Source organism: Diabrotica undecimpunctata, chromosome 1 (genome assembly GCF_040954645.1).
Source record: "Diabrotica undecimpunctata isolate CICGRU chromosome 1, icDiaUnde3, whole genome shotgun sequence".
In the NCBI taxonomy this organism is placed as follows: Eukaryota; Metazoa; Arthropoda; class Insecta; order Coleoptera; family Chrysomelidae; genus Diabrotica; species Diabrotica undecimpunctata.
The window spans coordinates 70,005,306-70,026,541 of NC_092803.1; the positions used below are offsets into that span (position 1 = coordinate 70,005,306).

Consider the following 21,236-nt stretch of genomic DNA (forward strand, 5'->3'; position numbering starts at 1 on the left):
GTCGATATCCATTTTGCCGAGCTTTCGACATCCTCTCTGATGTCTTCTTCAGGGCTTCCGAGGTCTCAGTCTCCCGAGCCCCCAGACACTACTACACTCACTAGTCACTTCTAGTTCACTCACTAGTTCACTACTACAGTACTTGTAGTAGTGAACTAGTGAGTGAACTAGAAGTGACTAGATAAGCCTTGATAATATATATGGTATTGTTGTTTTCTTTAAATCTCTTCTTGTGAGCAATGCTGGATCGTTTTTAGTGTTTTATTATTTCCATTCTTGAATATCAAATTCCTTAATATATAAACGATTAAGGACATTCATTTTTTGTTAAGATTTTTGTTAGCAGGTTTTTTTCGTTCCGAAGTACATTTTCGGGGGCAGGTGTTTTGGGCTATATCATAATAATGATATAATAATTTCATTTTTGATATTTTGATAGTTAAGTTGTGGTTTGGGTGATACTTAAATATCTGTCGCTATTGGTTGGTTTTCTGAAGACTTTGGTTATATATCCTGTAACCTGTTTTGTGATTAACACGTCAAGAAAAGGTAGTGAGTTGTTGGTTTCTTTTTACATGGTGAATTTGATTGATTCTTCACAGTTAATGTCCATCAAAAATTTATTCACCGCTTCTGGGCTATGATGCCAAATGGAGAACACATAATTTACACATCTTCAGCATACTGTGAGTCCGAGGTCCATACGAGGTCGTACATTTCTTAGTGATCTAAATAAATATGTCGTGATCTTCGGATTAGGTTGCATCGTTATCATCATCATCATTACTACATTCGTGATTTCCCAATGAAATTATAATTGACTTGAGAAAAAAATTATTAGTAATAAAATAATTAGGCTTCCTTTCTCAGTTTTCGAATTTCTTTTAATCACCTTATTTTCACAGGATCAAAATTAGATAAAATTTGCCATTTTGAATGCATGAATTCACTTAATATAATGTTTTCTTGCTATTTGTATAAAACTAACTATAAATAAGCTGTAACAACACTATAGATTAAAGAAGCTCTTAAATTTGGTGTAAACATTATTGAAAGTAAAACAAATATGGAGTACACAAAATGGGATCGACGTGAAAACTTAGAGGTAGAGAACCATATCTACGAATGTCTTTCCATCTTTTCCTATCGGGGTTCAATATTAAATGACAACAGCAACGTCAGTCAATAAATAAAAGCAAGGATTTTTAGCGGTAATAAGTACTTTTATAAATACAGAGACTTAATGAAAAGTAAATTACTAAATCTTTAGTCTAAAAAATAATAAAGATCCAGGTATAATTGCCGAGCTGTGGAACAGAAGCAAGACAGTAACAATTCATATACTAACAGAGCTTAATATCCATGATACTTAAACTCCATGATAGCAAAATATCTAAAGACTGGAACGAGAGTCTAGTAATAATCTTATACAAAACAGGGGACAATTGTGACCTTAATAATGATATACCTATATCGTTGCTCAGTCAAGTATACAAAATTGTTTGTGAGAGTTATTAACAATCGGTTGGCTTAAAAAATGGATAATTACCAACCTTTTGAACAAACTGGCTTACGCAAGGGATATAATACATGAGAACATTGATAGAGAAAACAAATTAATACCAACTACTCGTATTTCTTGCGTTCGTAGATTATGAAAGCCATTTGAAAGTATCGAGATGTGTGCCATAGAACAAGTTATTAATAATTGTAGAATAGATTCGAGATATAGGCAACTCATACATAATATATATGAAAACGCAACTATGCTAGTACAACTAGACCAAAATCCAATTCCCATCCCGATTAAGAGAGGAGTTAGACAAGGCTATGTAATATCTCCAAAAAAAAACGCTTTTTAATCTAGCCCTAGAAGACATCTTCAAAATTGGTAAACATATGTAATCAACGTTAATGGCAGCAAGTTAAATCACCTCAGATTCGCTTAAGATATCGGGATTATATTGAGCACATTCCAGGAAGTGCAAATTGTTATGGACGAACTCGGAGACAGCTCCCAATACCTCGGCCTAAAAATGAAAGAGAAAAACAAAAGCAACGACAATCACAGACGACCCCAGACATATAACTATAAATGGCATTGAGATAAAACAAGCCCATAAATATATATGCCCAGACCAAATTCTGAAACCTGACAAAGAACTAAAGTGCTGAAGTCACTAGAAGAGCAAAACTGGCATGGTAAGGATTTGGGAATCTCAGTTGGATACTTAGAACCGCAAAATACCTCATCAAAATACTTGAGGAGCAAACTGTTCAACCAGTGCATCATTCCTATCATGGACATGTATGTCAAACCTGGATGCCAACCAAGGCAAATCTGAATAAACGGGACACAACGGAAAGGGCGATGGAAAAAGCAATGGTAGGTATACGACTGTCAGATACAAAGAGGAACGACTGGGTAAGATCAAAAACAAGGGTCGAGGATATCACAACAAAAATTACTAAACTCAAATGGAGCTTCGCAGGCCGGTTGGGAGAAGCTTGTGTCTAAAAATGGACGACAGAAGGCTAAGAAGAAGAAGCTAAAAATCTACAAAATAGTATATTATACAACGAGCATGTAATGATAGTCATTATGATGTGAGTATAAGTGATACGACATAAGCTGCGTAGCGGCAAATGCCGTATAGAATACGAGCATTATAATGGCAATTAAATGCGAGTAGTTTACATGATTTTTTCTACGATCTTGACAACAAAAAAATATATATTCAAATTTATTTATTTTGCAGCACCAATAAATTAAGTACCTAGTTATACGAATAAATTAATTACTTTGTTGATAGATTTGATGAGGTTCCTGTCGTTGATTGTGTGATATTAATTTCGTTATTAATTTGATTGTATTCGATAAAATATTATTAATATTTCTCTGTAATTGTAAATTTTCGTGTTGTGTGCGTTTTTGTATATTTTATCGATCCTAAAAGAGGAGGAAAATTAATTGAATATATTTGAGCGCAAAATATTAAGAAATATACTTGGACCAACCCATTGTAGCGATAGTTCGTGAATAAATAAAATGAACCAGGAGCTGGAAGAATTAAAGCAGAGCGGGGACATCGTTAGATATGTAAAGTCACAAACACTAAATCGGCTTGGTCATTTAAAAAAAATTAAGTTACCTAGAAATGGAAGTCCTAATGAAATAGAACAGGAGTAAGGCCCTGTACAGGTCCTGATGTAGAGGAGGACCTTAAAACCATGAACATCAGGGAGTTGAGAAAAAAGTAACCGAAAGCGCAGAATGAAAGAACATTGTTAAGCAGGCCAAAACTTACAAAGGGTGTAACGCCAGAAGCACAAGAAGACGTATAAAACTAACAACAAATTATGTTGAAAGGTCTACACAGACGTAAGTATAAATATTAATTGAAATAATAATTGATAATGAGAAATTATAAGGCTGAGAAATTTTAATCCTTTCTAAGACACTTAAAAACTTCTAAGCAACTCCAGGATCTTAAAAAGCTCCTTAATAATATTATATATTAATAATATTTTATACTTTAACATATTATGTAGGTATCCACATTTATTAAAAGTACAGCAACAATTGAGAAAAAAAATTTGAAATATTTTTTTTCATTGGTTTATGACATTACATTGGGGATCATAAACTGTTCTATCAATAATCTTCTTGTTTTCTTTACAGTGTCAATCGAATTCAACGTATATATTTTTATAGCTCCTACTTTGCCTGCTGCTAATTTAGGTTCCTTTTTGAGATCTTATAATTTTAAATATAATTAAAAAATTATACACAATACCTGACTATTATATGTATATATAAATAAATATGCCTAAAATATTACTCTTCCTATTAAAAATCGCTGGAAACATGTTTTTCAATCCAAACAATCTTGATTTATATCGACACTTTTGTCAGATATCTCTTCTAAAATGCCGTAAGAACATCAAAGATACCAGAAACGTCTGCTCCATCCTCCGACTGGATTATTGGCGTGCTTCAGAGTCTTTCGTGTAATAGCAGGCATAAATTCTGAGAATATTTAAGGCTGCGTCTCTGTAGGCCGACCATCATCAGATATCGGGGTTAGCGGATAATATTTACTATAATTATAGTAATTGAGGCAAAGAAACTGGATTTTTAAATTAATGCACTTGTAGTTTTGTTTTCGAAATGCGTTTTTAACGTTAATGACGTTTTACAGGAGTGGCTAATGACCCGTATGAAGTTGCTGTCAATGTAGAACTTTGCTTTTACTTATTGACTTATTTGTTGCAAATATTAAAAGAGGTGTCCATGTATCAATATTAATAAAAAAAAAGTAAGATTGACGTTGACTGGAAATACTCATGTGATTGTTAAAATATTTAGCAATGATATAAATATTTTTGTAATTGGACTGTTTACAATGTTTATTCAATCCGATTGAGTATTTTTGGTATAAGATATTTATTACCGAAATGTTTTTAAATGTTTTCAATTTGTTTAATCCAGCTTGAAGTCTGTATTATGGTCAAATGTAATTCGGGTCAACGTACATAATTGTTTCAAAATTCTGCTTAATCCTTTCTAAAACATACTTACACCTCAATCTCATGATTTTTACTCCGATCTACGACATTATCGGGATAACCATCCTTTTATCTTGTTTTATTTTGTCTTCTAAACAATTTAGTCTAAACTGGTATATTATGTCAAATCACTCTACCACAAATTTGCCTACATTTTAGGACTATCTCTTACTAAATAAGGCTACTAAATAAGGTTGAAAAAGTCGCATATGCGAAAAGTGGTCCCAATGTTGTTAAACATTTCTTTTAAACAAACTGTAATGGTTTTTCAGCTTGGGCAATTTTTTTTTGGATCCTGTTGAACAAAAAAGGGCTCTTGTAATTTTTTCTGACGTTGATCGATTTCAATTTATAAACAATTTAAAACTAAAAATAAAAACGAAAATTAACTTTAAGTCCAGTCAAGTTCAAACCTTCTTTTATCAGATTCTTATTAGTATTTTGGGCTTATTTTATTTTGTTATATTTATAAAAATACTGTTTTAATTGTTAATGAAGCGCTAGCTAAATAAGTCTAAAAGCACGTCAATGGTGTATTAATAAATTTATAACTACCGAGCTATAAAAAACAATGTTTTAAAATAATAAAAAGGGCCCAAAATTTGAATAGGGAATTGATAAAAGAAGGTTTGAACTTGAATTTACCACTTGAGGATTTCAAAACTAATATTCCTTATTTGTGTTTTTGAACCTTGAAAATCGAAACAATTTTTATTTTTAAATTGAGGTTTGTGTTTAAATTGTTTATTTAAACTTAAAAGATCGATCGGTTTAACTCAAAAACGATCAACTTTAGAAAAAAATTGCAGGAGACCTTTTTTGTTAAGGATCCAAAAAATATAAACTTTGGTACCACTTTATGGTAGCATGGGCGACTTTTTATGCTACCTAATTCTGGAGTGTCCCATGAGTGCAAAAATATTTCATGGAAATACTTTTTCGAACAAACCCGAACTGTTCGTCGTATCTATACTCGTACTTAAAAAGATATGAGTCATAAAGCTTATCCCAAATATTGCTTCTAAGCTATTTTAGCTAAAATGCTAAAATAGCGAAAATACAAAACAATAATAAACTAAACCAATTTTGTTTTTGTTATTTGGTAAAAACATTCAGCAAGCAAGCAATTTGATACTTGATACAACCCAGTCTAAGATACTTGCGCACTCCTTAGAATGACATTCGGGTGTTACAATTCATTGGAACAAGGTGTATTGATTCGTGTTATCAGGAACCACTCCACCGCGCTCCAATGATTCAGGCCGTCCCTTTCCCCCCTATAGCACTCTAATGCGCGATAGGGGCTCACTATCACCCAAATATCCTAACCCGATCAATGCAGGCTAGCGTGAGGAGTTCTATTTCTGCTTTTTCTAGTGACGTATCAACGAACTGGACCTGCTTGCTCGGGCCTTGAGTCTCCGCTCCGGGCTACGCCCAGTTCGGCGACTCGGTGCCCGAGGATGTAGGCCCTTCGTGACCAGGTTTTGGGGTTTTGTTAATTTTTTTGGATAGCTGTCGTCTTTTTGTTAGTATTTTTTAATTTTTTTTGTTGGCCGATGTCTTTATTTATTATTATTTTTTTTAAGGTTGTCCTGAAAATAAACATCAATTAATAAAATTTCCAGTGCTGCGTGCTATGCCTTCTTCTGTTGGTAGAGTTACGAATTACGACTTTACGTGTTTGCGAGAATTTGCTGTTTTGGCCTTTTGTGCTTCCATCGATGGAACGCATAATGTCTTATTATCTCTCGCAGGATCGGGCTTGGGTGATTCTGTAATTTTGCAAACCTAATTCTGGCTTTTTTTGCCATTTTATCTATCACCATAACTTGTTGCAGTTCTCTAAACAGAAAGCGTTCAGCGACGTATCTGGGTACATTTGCCGCTTCTCCGAGGATGTTATTGTGGGCTGCTTGTATTTTATTTTATTTGAATTGCTTATGTGTCACAATGCGAGAGATGCATATGTGAGATGCAGTCTTATTTTCGTCTTTATGCACAGTTTGCTTTTTCTACCTTGAATCCTCTTACTGCTGTAAAAACATGCTTCTAATAATTTAATTTTATCTGACTCATTTGTTTTGACAATTCAGGCATGTATTATACATTTTAAAGTAGATAACATTAAAATGATATTGTGTCAATATTTTTGAGTTGCGTTTCTAAACGACTTTATGGAAAGATAGTTCATTCGATTGCACTTTCAACTTTAACTTAAGAATACCCGTTAGAAAAATCAAAGCGTGTGATTTATCTTTTAAAAGACAGCCACATGCAATGAAGACAGTAAAATTCTTTTGTTAGCGATCCCATAGTACAAGTCCTCGTAGACACTTTGTCTCAGGGCCAGCAACCCCAGTGTTGGAGTCTTACAGTACCATGAAGTAAATTCCGTCTAAATCTTTAACATCCTAGAATATTACAATGTCACTTAATATTAATTTAACTAGGTTTAAAAGGTTTTTACTCGTATAATTAGTGTCTTCAAACCTACAAAGGTATAAAGTTGTTAAATACTACTCTAAAGCTTACAACCAAAATTTTACAAGTGCTAATAAATCAGAGGATAAGTTTAGCAGATGAACAACAGGTTTTTCGTAATGGAAGATCGTGTACAGATGCAATATTCGTTATAAAGCAAATGAAAAAGAAATCACTAGAGTATAATAGACCAGCATTTCTGTGTCTGATTGAAATAAAGAAAGCGTTTGACAGAGTAAGACTCAAAGATGTAATCCATTTTCTGTATAATAGAGAAGTTCCCCTAAATATTATAAAAACTATCGAAAACATCTACCAAAACAACAAAATAAAACTCAGAATAGATGGACAACTTACAGAATCTATAGAAATAGGCAGCGGAATAAGACAAGGGGACTCATTGAGCCCTATGCTCTTCAATTTGATCATTGATGAAATCATCAAAAGCGTTAACAAAGGAAAAGGATATAGAATGGGTAACAAAGAAATAAAAATACTCTGTTACGCAGATGACGCAATATTGATAGCCCAAGATGAAGATAGTCTGCAAAGACTAGTCCACAGATTTAATATAAGAGCAAAATAATTTAATATGATAATCTCATCTCAGAAAACTAAAACAATAGTAGTCAGCAAAGAACCAACCAGATGTAAAATAGAAATTGATTGCATCAGTATTGAACTAGTAATGGAATAGAATAGAATAAATAAAATACTGGGAATTAGACTGTCTAGCTATGTAGACCTGGACAAAGAAGTGAGAGATCAAGTACAAAAAGCAAATAGACTGGCAGGATGTCTTAATAACACTATATGGCGAAACAGACACATTAACACTCAGGTGAAGTCAAAAATTGATAAAGCCAGTGTAAGACCAATAATGACATATGTCTCAGAAACAAGACCCGACACAGCCACAACGCAAAGGCTACTGGAAACGGCAGAGATGAGAGTCCTGAGAAGAATTACAGGAAATAAGCTGAGAGATCGAAAGAGAAGTGAAAACATTAGAAGAAAATGTAAAGTACAGTGTATAAATGAATGGACAAAAAATAGAAAAAAAGAATGGAATAACCACGTAAGCAGAATGGAAGAGACCCGTGTCGTCAAACTAGCAAGAGATAAGTCACCAATTCAAAAAAGAAGTATCGGACGACCTCGCAAAAGATGGTGTGGCAACCTTCCAAAGCGGTATTAATCCGCCAGTGAAAAAGCAGAATTGCTTATAAAGAGAAAGAAAAAGAAGAGGAAACTTGTAAACCTAGAAAAAGCACTGACGATGGAATATCCATTTTGAAAACGTTCTGTGATATAGCCCGAAAGTGTTCTTTTATATTATTATACCTTTTATAAAGGATTTTTTAAATAACATTTTTGTGATTTATGGTGTACAGCTAAACACAGGGAATTCATTATCATTGTGAAAATAAAAAAAAACAGTGTTTTAAAATAAAATAAGTCCCAAATACTCGTCGGGAACTAAGAGAAAAAGATAATATTTTTTACTTGTATTTTTGAGCCTTGAAAATCGTCATTTTTCGATATTTTCAGTTTTAAATTGTTTATAATTCGAAAATTTTGTAAAACAGTAAATTTTGATCTTGATCTCTAAAAACTTGCGTAACTTAGTCGATACAATAAAGTTTGTGTTTAAAAAATAAATTAATAAAGCGCACAAATAAATGTAAATATGGAAGATAGATTGGCTGTTGTTTCAGATTGTTGACAGCGGTTTTTAAATGTTCAATAAATACTTCAGTTTTATCAAAAATTTATTTATATAATTTTCTCCAGATATAGAAAAACTTTGTCTTCAACACTAAATATAGCTGTGTTATTTATAATAAATAATAAATAAACATTTGCGATCATGACTCGTGAGCCAGCTCAGTGTTACCAGAAAACTTATTAAAGCACGCCATCACCATGTAGTTATTTGTTCTATCCGGCGACGCAATAAATAACTGCGATATAACGACTACGATTTCAGGTGTGTCGAAAAATGTTAACAAGCTAAACTCTAATTCTCTAATTCAATTCTCTCGCCGACGAATTGAAAAACCCCATTTATCAAGTTTGGTTACAAAAAACTAATAATTTATGTAGATATAACTAACATTAATTTACATACCTTCCCACATCCATTCGTCATATAAACTACGAAGAGTTTATATAATATTTATGATTTGTTGTGTACATTTTGATCACGACAGTGAAATTTGCATAAAATTCGTATTGTGTACAAAGTAAAAATAATCACCTGCAGTTTTGAATTGTAATGAAATACTGGGGACAAGAATCTTTTATAATCGACTGGCAGACTAGGCACACTTCGAAAATTTCAGGTTTTGTATTAAGTTCAAATAGTTCACAATCCAAACTATAGTACCGATATAGTACCGACCAATGAATAGAATTACAGAAGTAAGTCAGAGATATGGACAAATTCCTACGGACATCGACAATAAGAAGAATCAATCAAATTCACCATGGAAAAAGAAAACAACAATTCACTTCCTTCTCTGGATGTATTAATCACAAAAGAAGACACACGATATGCAATCAAAGTTTACAGAAAACTAATCCACTTTAACAGACATTTAAACTACCACTCAAACCACGACATAAACATCAAAAGAGGAATTATCAAACCATTATACAATAGACTCCGAAACACCTGCTTCAATGAAAATGCATTTGAGAAAGGAAAAAACTGCTAACCAAGGTTTTGACAAAAAATGACTACTCATTGTCATTTATAAACAAGCAATTTCATAAAATTGAAGAAAGGAAACAACAAAACACCAAAAGCAGTGTAGCACAAGAAGGGACCAAAAAAAAATTAAAAAGAATAGGAAATAAGTACATCACAACAACGTTTAAAACAACCAACACACTGAGATCTATTCTGTCCAAACCCAAACCCAACACACAACAAACATCAAAGAACTGAAAGAAACTGATATAAAAAAGAAAAAATCAAAGAAGCAGCTCTCATTCTACTTAATGAGAAAAATTGTAGCAAATACATCGCATATTAAAGGAAGTCTCAGATATCATCTACAATGATATACAATGATATGTAATAGAAAAGCTCTTAGAGACGAACAAAAGAGATGATTACAGCTGAAGGTCAAACTACTTTGGAGGCGGTTAAAATCCTAATGAGTATATTCCTCTTTGGGGCTCGTGGCAAAAAGCGCAGGTTCTTTTACTACACAAAAGAGGAGACAAACAGAAACTCGAAATTACAGACCAGTAATACTGTTATCACATCCGTACAAACTCCTTATCAAAATAATTACCAACAGACTATCAAATCAGTTCGATGGTTGTCAGCGCAACTATGCAAATCAGAACTGAAAGGAGAGTTAGACAGAGAGACGGTTTAGGAAGAGTCAGTGTTTTGTTGAAAAACAAAAAGATACTAATACATTTAAAGAAAAGGGTGTTTAACATGGAACTATTGATAGTAGAAGGAAAGGTAGAAGGCTGAAGACCAAGACGAAGATCTTCAACACGATGTGCAGGCCAAATTAAGACTCTGGTAGGAAAATGCCTACATGAAGCTGTCCATATGGCTTTTGTTTTTTGCTGTAATTTTTTTCTGTAATAAAATCTGTATTTGATTTTTATTTTAAAGGATTTCTAGGTTTTGGGAAGGTATTTAATACCGAGGAAGTTACCTACTATAAATTTTATTTCTACTTTTGCATCTATTTTTCATTATATGGCTAAGCAATTTATTTGTTTCCACTAGTAATACTTTGCTATATGAATTTTTAACGTCGACTGACTCAGAGGAAAAATGATGGAGGTGGATAATTAAATACCTAAGTGGCAATTTAAAGACAGTTAATCAATATTCATACATTTAACCAAGCAGCAAGAAACGCCTGAATACTTATATTACATTAAAAAAATCCCACTATAATAACTAATTATTTTCAACTATTTTTTCCACTGTCGGTGTCGGATGCCTGCATTCCAGGACAAGAAGTTAAAAAACGGTTCGTTAACATAAAATTCGTTCCAAAACCGGTGGTCCATAATGTTTTTCCAATAAGGTATGTCGAGTCTGTCAGCATAAACGATTTTGTTAGTTTTTACGAAGCATAACATTCGCACAGTGACGTTCCGGGTCGTTTTCGTGAGCGTTTAAAGTATAAATAGTCTTTAAAGGAACCGAAGACTATAAAAATCGTTCAAAGAATATTTCTAAGAAGCATTAACTCAAATTGATGAAAACATACTACAAAGTACCAGGAATATCATTAAATATTTCATCTAAATATTAATAATACCTTTGCTTAATTCTTTAGTCTTCTTCCAATCTCTACATTAGATGCATAGTGATTATGAATGAGGTTTGTACTAATACTGCTCATTTTATGTTATTTCTTAATCTGCGTCTATTTTGGTGTATACTTACTGCTTTAATGAAGTTTTTTGTATTTATTAATTTTTCAACTGTATCAATCTGTCAAGTTGGTGATCGAGCTAGACTTTTTCCTTCTTGTTTTTTTTTTTGGACCATCATTCTGTCCATATTACCTACACGTGTGATATGTTCGAACAATGCTAATATCTTTGAAAATACGAAACTGGAGAGACTTTGTGAATTATGAATCTCTACAAAAATAGATGTATTTTTCTTTTGGCTATTTAAAGCACTCTTCTCAAACATCACATCCCAAATGCATAGATTCGATTCCTATATGCGATTTGAATAGTTTAGATTTCGACGACACAACTACTAGATTGATAAGAGTTTTTTATTTAAAAAAACCCTCTATAAAAGGTATATAATTAAAAAGACCCTTTCAAGCTACATCACAGAACTTTTTCGGACTAAAAAGTCCATCATCAGTGTATTACCAGGTGTACATGACTCAAGCGACTAAATATTTGACTCCACCTCTTTTAGCGTCAATTATTCCTGAAAATCTCACGTTTGTCAGCACCACTACATTATCGATCTCAAAACTACAATCTTTAGTCGGAGTTCTTTCAAATTTTAAATTATTTCATGAAAGTGTCAAATTTTGTAGTCGATATAAACACATAGAATCGAATCAAATAGCATCGGAGTTACTGAAGGACGGAGGAGACGCCCTACAAAAAGCAATACATGAATTGATAACAAAGATATGATCGAATAAACAGCTACCAACGGAGTGGAATAGCGGTATTATTGTACCATTACATAAAAAAGGAAATCACTTAGAATGTGGAAACTACCGTGGAATCACGCTGCTGAATGCAGCATACAAAATAATGTCCAACGTCATTTATGAAAGACTTAGACCACACGCTGAAAAAATAGTTGGCAAATACCAAAGTGGCTTATGTAGACAGAAGTCAACAATAGACCAGATATTTGTTCTGCGACAGATCCTCGAAAAAACAAGTGAATATCATCGACACACATCATCTCTTCATAGACTTTGAAAGCGCATAGACAATATAAACCGAGAATTCTTAATAAAAGCAATGAAAGAATTTAATATACCAACACAACTAATAGAACTGATAAAAGAATCTCTAAAAGTAGAAAGTAGAATCCGGATACAAAATGAATTAACGGAAACAATAGATGTGAAAAAGGACTACGCCAGGGAGACGCTCTATCATGCATCTTGTTCAACATCGTACTCGAGAAAATACTGACGGACACAACAGTCAATACACGAGGAACAATCATTAATAAAAGCGTGCAAATACTAGCATTTGCAGATGATGTTGACATAATCGCAAGATCAAGAAGAGCTGAGTTGCTTCCATAAAGTCCTCGTAAACACACCGTCTCAGGACTTGCAACTTCAACATGGAGTCATATGTCGCCATGTTACCTAATCCAACGGTAACTTTAACATCATAAGTATTTATAAGATATAATGTCGAACAAATGTAACTAATTATTTGTTAACGGGTTTTTACCCATATATTTAGTGGCTACATTCATGTACTCCTAGACACCGATGATGGAATGATGTATTCCGAAAACGTTCTGTCTAACACAGCCCGTTTGGGTTTTTAAATATATACTTTTTACAAAGGATTTAATTAATTTTTTAAAATATATGCAGGTAAGTAAAAACGCAGAAATAAGGCTGCCACACAATATAACAATAGGAGAATACAACATAGAGGGGGTAGAAAACTTTATATACTTGGGATCCCTAGTCACGTCTGATAATAACGTTACGGAGGATGTGAAGAGGCGAATATTTATTGCAAATAAATGTTACCATGGCTTAATTAGGCAACTAATATCAGATAACATCGCAAGAAAAACAAAATGCCAAATATATAAAACCCTAATAAGACCGGTACTCACATATCGCTCAGACACCTGGACACTCACTAAAAGAGAGGAAACGTTGTTGGCCACCTTCGAAAGAAAAATCTTGCGACACATATATAAGGGCACAAAAGAAAACGGAATATGGCGAAGAAGATACAACTCTGAACTATACAAAATATACCAGGATCCGGATATTAAAACATTAATTAAAATAGGACGGCTGCGTTGGATAGGACATGTAGAAAGAATGGAAGAAGGCGAAATACCAAACAAAATATTCAAACAGATGCCAGTAGGAAAAAGAACAAGAGGAAGACCGAAACTGAGATACTTAGAACAAATAGAAAATTATATAACAACCTTACAAATAATAAACTGGAGAAAAAAAGCACGAAACAGATCAGAATGGAGAAGAATACTGGAACAGGTCAAGACCCAAAAAGGGTTGTCGAGCCAGTGATGATGATGATAAACACATAGAAAAAATATAAAAACATAAAAACTATAAGGGACTCAATCATCAAAACGAGGGGGCCGCCGAATCGTTTTCTTTGATGATATTATCCGAAGAATAGTGTCAGTGTCATCAAAAAAGTCATAAGATTTACTTTTCTGATGATATGAGGCCCTAATAATAACCAAATATTATTAAAATGGCTTCCAAATTTTGGAGGACGGAAATAATATTATTTTTCAGTAAATTTCAGTATTTCTGGGAAAATTGGGTCTGTACAGATATACTTTATGCTTATTCCCTCTACACTAGTGAACTACGTTCTTTATAATATTAGATTTGAAAAAAAGTTTGATCCTGAACAAATTTCTGTCATGTTTTCATAAAATAAAACACGTTGTTTTATTCTCTTATTAATACTAAGATTCATTTCAAACATGGTAAAAATCATAACTGGTTCTGAACGTTCTTTAAATACAGCCCCATCATGTAAGCAACAGTTAGAGTATCTAATAATACAACCGAATTTTGCTGATGGTTTTATTTGATATTTTCGTACGTCTGGGAATGGTAATCAGTTCATAGAAAAACCTTCTTCTAGTTCCATGACCGTTATCGATCGTTGGGTTACATGTTGGCTACCATATTTGCTATCGTGACTTTATTGAAAGCAGCTCTCAACGATGTAGTCGATTTGCCGTACCATTGTCTTAGATTTTTCAGCCATGATGTTCTTCTACCCGGACTACGTTTACCTTAGATCTTTTCCTGAAGGATCAGACGCAAAAGTTCATATTTTTCAGGCTGTCTCACAATGTGACGGAAGAATAGAAAAACCGCAATACATAAACTTTTGATGATAAAAAGCTCTTTCCTCAACATATACAATGTAATAGATCTTTACTCCAGAACTTTGGTGTAATATAAATATATAAAGTTTTGAAACCATCTCATTAAATCACGTGTTGAAAGTTTTATGTACCCTTCTTCGACTTTTCAGCCTGTATATTATTTAAGACTGTTTTGATTTTATAGTAACAATAAACAAGAAAGCCATTTTAATAGAACGTCATCATTATAATTTTCCACAGTGCCTTTTTTAAAGATTTGTTAATTCATAACTTCTGTATTTTATCGCAAAATAACTGTGTCATCTACATACGTGATTGCAATTACTGAAAACCTGTTCTTTTTTACATTATCGTGTTTGCTTTAGGACTTTTTAATTCAATCAATTATTTTTAATCAGACTTTCTACAATTTCCATAAATACTATTGGCAAGTGACCCCTGTAAGTAGGTAGTTATCGTGCAGAGTACAGATGTTATTAATAGCAGCGAATTTTTTCAATAAAACCACTACTCCCCAGGAACGTATTTATATTATTATGATAAAGGTAACTGCTAAATCGCGTGACGGACCGGCATCAACGGTAACAAAAAAGGCCTTAATAACCTCTGCTAAGGGAAATAATTCAGGCTCGCGGCCAGGGACGGAATAAGACCTATTATAATTATATAAGTAGATACTTATAATTCTCGATTTGACGAAAATGTAGCCGCTATTTGGAAATAATAGTAGATGCTTCGTCATGGTTGTAAAACTGTCTGATCTTTACGTTATTTGTTTTGGGATTTTTATGAAAATATCTTGGTGAATCACTAGCGACACCAACAAAGTAAAACGGCCTTATTTGGTAAATAAGAAAGTACTTCTCTATCGGGATAACTTACCTATCTACAAATCTGCGATTGCTTTGCTTATAACCTTTAATCAATGTGTCCTTTGATTTTAGTTAGCTTATAGCTTCTCAGGGATGAATTTAACTATCACCATAATATTTTCCGACATTATCTTCCGACGATGTTGGTGGTAGTTAATTAGTAACAAACAAATAATAAATATAGTTATAATTTAACTATAAAACAAAATGAAATAAAACTGTTGTATATCTAATCCAGTATATCGTATATCTATCAGTCAGAGGCGTAAAGTCATAGCAAGGATCCAGATAAAAAATTAAAATATTAAACAAGTGGACAAAACGAAGTACTTAGGAGTACTTTTTGACGATGAGTAAATTTCTGAGTAACCAAAGACTCAATCTGCAAATCCGATATCGGATGGTAAAATGTTTTATCCACTCTATTCTTCTTTATGGTGCCGAAGCTTGGGCTGTTAATGTTGACTTAATCAGAAAGCTGGAAGCTTTCAGATGTGGATTTTCAGAAGGATTTTGAAAATACCATGGACCGATCATATTACGAACGAAATGGTTTTGCACAGAATGGGAAGAGACAGAGAACTTTTGACCACTATTAAGAGGAGAAAGACAGCATATTTGGGTCACATACTTAGAAATGAGAAGGATGACTTGTTGCAGCTGATTATGAAGGGTAAAATCGAAGGAAAAAAATGTCCTGGTAGACGACAAACATCCTGGCTGGAAAACATTCGCGACTGAACCGGGTTGAACACACAGACGCTTTTAAGAAAAGCAGCAGATAGAGACGAATTTGCAATGGTTATAGCGAACCTTCATTAGTGGAGTCGGCACTCGAAGAAGAAGATATCTAATCAAGAGTTATTCGAAAGCTGCGAGGCTGAGCGTTTGATGGTCACGGTGGATGTAGGATGATTTCATAGTTAGGCCTAACAATGTTGTTCCGGTATTATATCTGCACAGTATTATTCAGGAGTAATTGCAATGCTTTATGAATTCTTGCAGGGCTAAAAAAATAAGATACTGTAGTAAACCTAACCACAATACTATTTACTCTCAATATCTGCAATCTGACTATTAAACTCAATTGTTAAAGTACCATCAAAATTACAAACTAAAGAAGGATTTTAGTAAAATATATTATCTACCAGCTAACTTGAGAGCAGCTTAAAATAAATTACAAACAGAATTTATAGATTTCAATTTTAATTATATATTCTAATTATATATAATTTTAAAACAAATTTAATAAAGCATTATCAAATAATAGAAGCTAAAAAACTACATGTTAAGCATATAGCAATTTACACTGAGTCACTGAGTAGAAAAGGAATATTTAGTTCAAATAATTACTGACCCTAATAACTGGGAAAAGAGTGATAGATATATGGGACTTTGATGAAAAAGTGAACTTTTCAAATATTGACTATATGCTAACGTCTTTATATCACAATTAAACAGGTAGAGGGTAAAATGGTCTCATCATATTTTCACAGCCATAATAATACTAATTAATTAAACTAGCTGTAATGTAGACAACCCTTAACAGTTTTGTATGTAGGGATAATTAATAATTTAAAAGTTGTAAAAATCAATCAGTAACGTTAACTTTTTAGGGAATATCATTGATAAAGTATAACAGAATGGCCTAAATTCATAATTGAGTTTTGGATTTAACGTTTCAATCGCCCTCTTTCCCAAATTTAGCTTCTAAGAGTCATGCGATTGTATATGTCATGCCAATAATGTATACAACTGAAGCAATAACAAAATTTACGCACCAGATAGTCTGCTAGGGAAACCTGAAATAAAAACTTACGATCTCAAATTGCTTAAAAATGCGAATGGAATAAACAACAAAACAACTTGACTTCAGTATAACTTAACGATTAGAAAGTAACAAAGGAATATGGAGAACGTGAGAATATAATGATTGCTTGCAAGTCTTGAACATGTAATGAATATAATATCGTTCCAAATTAAGAAGAAGAATATGAAGCCATTTCTTTAACTAATTATGTATGTATTACAATCTAGATATGATTTTGCATCATTTTGTGTATTTGAAAGCGTTGCAAATATCGAGAACTGCCAGTCTGGTTCTGGCAAAGGAAATCATTCGACCGATTTCTATCAGAGCACTTTTTATCACCGCTGTATGTCAGAGCTTGTATATAGCATGCCGTGTTCTTTTTGTTGTGTTAACGGGGTATTCACGTCGTGCTGATGCGATCTTTTACCTGCTTTCATAACTATTAAATTTATTGATAATATAAGGGAATTTAATTCGCTTTTTTGTAATTGATATTTATGTCTACGGGGTCTTTCGTGCTCGTTGACTAACACGGGAGTCTGTGTGACTTAAATCAGCTAAATAAAATCACGCAATTAGGTTTGGGGATATTTTTGTAAATATTAATTTGGTGTGTGTATAAATAAGAAGAATGTGATCGGGATTTCCGGCACAAGTGAGCAGGTCATAGACGTGACGCGAATAAAATGGCTAGTAATCTAAAATATAAAAATATAAGAAAGGAGGTTGAGGTGAAACATATAAGAATTAATAGGAACGTATTATTATAAAGATCAGTTGATCATTACTGTCATAGATATAAATAAATTGAGATATATGGCTAATTAAGATGCATCCTAATTGAATGTATATTTTTTTATGTTCTCTTTATGAAAACTAATATTATTTTTGTATTTGTTTCAGTATTACGAAATGTCATATGGTCTCAACGTTGAAATGCATAAACAGGTAAGTCTGAACAATGTCATTGTTTTTTCACTTCTTCTTCAGTAAGATTTATTACTTAAATGCTAAAATTACGAAATTGGTTCTATAAGGTATATTATAAGCTATATCATTATGTATGCTTTATCATTATGTATGCATAGTTTAAAAAAGTGTATAAACTGCACTTACATGCCGATACTAGGAATGTAGATATATAGAAGAATACTAAGATCATTGTTTAAGAAAGGGGAATGGGACAAAAACATTAAAACTGTTCAAACACACATTAAGATACTACCCAAACTAAAATCATTATTATTGATGCAATACATTTGGAATTGTTTTTGTAAAAATTTATAGACATGACTTTGTGAAGTCATTTGAAACTGATTTTTATAACGTCCTTTAGAGGTAAAATTGACAATATCATTATGAAATGAGGTTAAATGTGACAGTTCTTCTTTAAAGAACAGAAAAACTACATTTATCCTCATTACATATTGACATTGTCAATTTTACTTCTAAAAGACGTTATAGAAATCAGTTTCAAATGTCAGCATGTATAGTAAAAATGATTCGATTCAAATTAGAACTTAATTCTGCATCGAAAAATATTTCTTCAATACCTTATACCTGTTTGAGTATGACGGTCGTAACTTCAAATTCTTTGGTATGATGTTATTGATGATGTAATTGATATTATTGTTAAAGTTGAAAATTTGTCAGCACATGCTCCTTACACAGGTACGAAAAATGGGAGTATCATGAAGTTTGGGTTATCGTAGCCTTGGTGGGTAAACGGCATTAAATGTGTGCAAAATACTAGCTTATATTTATCAAATTAAAGCGTTATTTTTTTATATTCTCCTCAGAATATTGTTAAAAATTAAGTCATTGATTTCCAGACGCTTACCATGGTTGCAACCCCTTGACAGACGTCCTTAATGCGCATTTAATTGTAATTGTATTTACGTTATATTCTAAGAGCTGATATTTATAAAGGGAATGATAAAACAAGGGTAGAATATTTCGCGAATTAAACATCGAAACGAAAAACTGAAAAACAAGTGTTCAATATCTTTTAAAAATATATCGAATAAACCAAACACGACACTCAACCACATTCCTTCTGTCGGGGAGCGGGGCAAATTTGAAATCATAAATGGGAACCCCCAGTTTTTATTGCTGATTTGGATTCCTCATAAAAAATAAGTACCTTAAGTATATACGGAATATTTTTTTCGAATTGTTGGTAGATGGCGTTAGAATCGAAAAAAATAATTTATCGTAATACCCTAGGAGAATTATAGAAACGGTTAGAAACGGAAACATATACAGATTAGAAGTCTTCAAGCTAATTTTCATGGTACTGAATACAGTTTTTTAAGAATTTTTTGTGGAATCAGAATCTGCAATAAGAAATAAGGGTTCCTATTTAAGATTTCAAACTTACACCAAGCCCCACCCCAAAGAGGGGTTGAATAGATTTTTGAAAAATATTGAAACGTGTTTTTTAGTTTTTTATTTGGAAGTGTATTTCTTTAGATATTAAATCGTTTTTTTTTTAATTTTCGTAGGGTATCAGGATAAATTGTTTTTCCTCTTAAAACACTATCAATCAACAATGAATAATTCGAAATATATGTTTTCTATAAAAGTTACTTACTTTTTTATAAGAAATCCAAATTTGCAATAAAAAATGAGGGTTTCAAATGTAAGATTTTAAAGTTGCCCCTACCCTGCCCTAGGAGGTGTGGCTGGGAAGTCGTATTTGATGTCATTCGATAGAAAAACATTAAATACGTGTGTTACTTTTTTGATCCGATGTTTAATTGACGAAATATTCGACCCTCCCGCTTCTTTTATTACACCCTGTATAAAAATCAGTTTTTATACTACAACGTAATTACAATTACAATTAAATGCGCATTAAAGGTGTCTGAAGGAAATATAAAAAAATCGCTCTATATTATTTGATGAATATCGGCTGACAATAACTCATAAACTTAATGATGTGCCATTCTTTCGTCTTTCGTACCTGTATTGGGAGTATGCGCTGACAAATTTTCATCTTTTATAAAATAACGAAGGTCTGGGTTTCACGGGCTCTTAGGCTATAACGGCGTTTGTAATTTTAAAATGCATGAAGCATTATTTTGACTTATTTTTGTGCTTTAAACAACTGGGTAAATAGACGGTTTCAGTTATAGAAGATATTTAAGGGTGTCATCAATGTATTACCACCATTTGACGTTTAGTCTATAAAACCAGTCAGTTTAAAAATAATCAAGTAATTTTTTGGCGGAGTGTGATATTAGAAAAAGTGCTGTGCAAAATTTAGAACTTTTGAAAATTCTCGTAGGATTCCTTACAACTTCTTATTGCGCTGACGCATATCAAAAGTTGCAGTTAACTTTCGCTAACGACGCAGCCTTAAAAGATATTGTTTATTATTTTGTTTTGCAATATTCATTTTGTTCTGTTGATTAAACGGTAATTTGAGTTTTTATAGTTGACATATCTACATTTTCTCTTAGCTCCTGGACTATAGTTTAAATTGCTACTCACTAATCTCTCGAACTGATACAGATAGTAATCAAAAAAAGGTCACGTATGTTTTACAAGGGCCATTTAAAAGGCCCCTTCTTGTAAAATTCAACGGCGACCAAACTGGAACGTTTAAAATGTTTCGGAATATTCGGTGATTTGGGCAGAGACAAAGAGAACCTGTCAAAAAATTCTGTAAAAACATCTCGATGTCATTGAAATCCGCTCTAATACCACCGACATGTTTTTGATGAAAAAGAGCGAGACGGGAAGGAAAAGAATGCGGCAACCGAAGCCTCGGGTTTAGTTAGAGGTATTCAAAAAATGACGTGCATATAGGTTGGAATAAAAATGAATTAGGTGAAAAATAACCGAGAATTTAAGTCCCGATTAGGCCAGTCTATAGCCATAA

At 32.8% G+C, this 21,236-nt stretch overlaps 1 protein-coding gene across 2 annotated transcripts in view; it reads left to right on the plus strand.

Moving 5' to 3' along the window:
• The window catches only part of LOC140450574 (transducin-like enhancer protein 4), a 763,102-nt gene that overhangs the window by 284,519 nt on the left and 457,347 nt on the right, over window positions 1-21,236 (plus strand). For both annotated transcript variants that reach the window (XM_072544231.1, XM_072544235.1), the window contains one exon: window positions 18,254-18,298. In XM_072544231.1, the coding sequence (XP_072400332.1) occupies window positions 18,254-18,298 (45 nt within the window). The remainder of the gene's footprint in view (window positions 1-18,253; window positions 18,299-21,236) is intronic.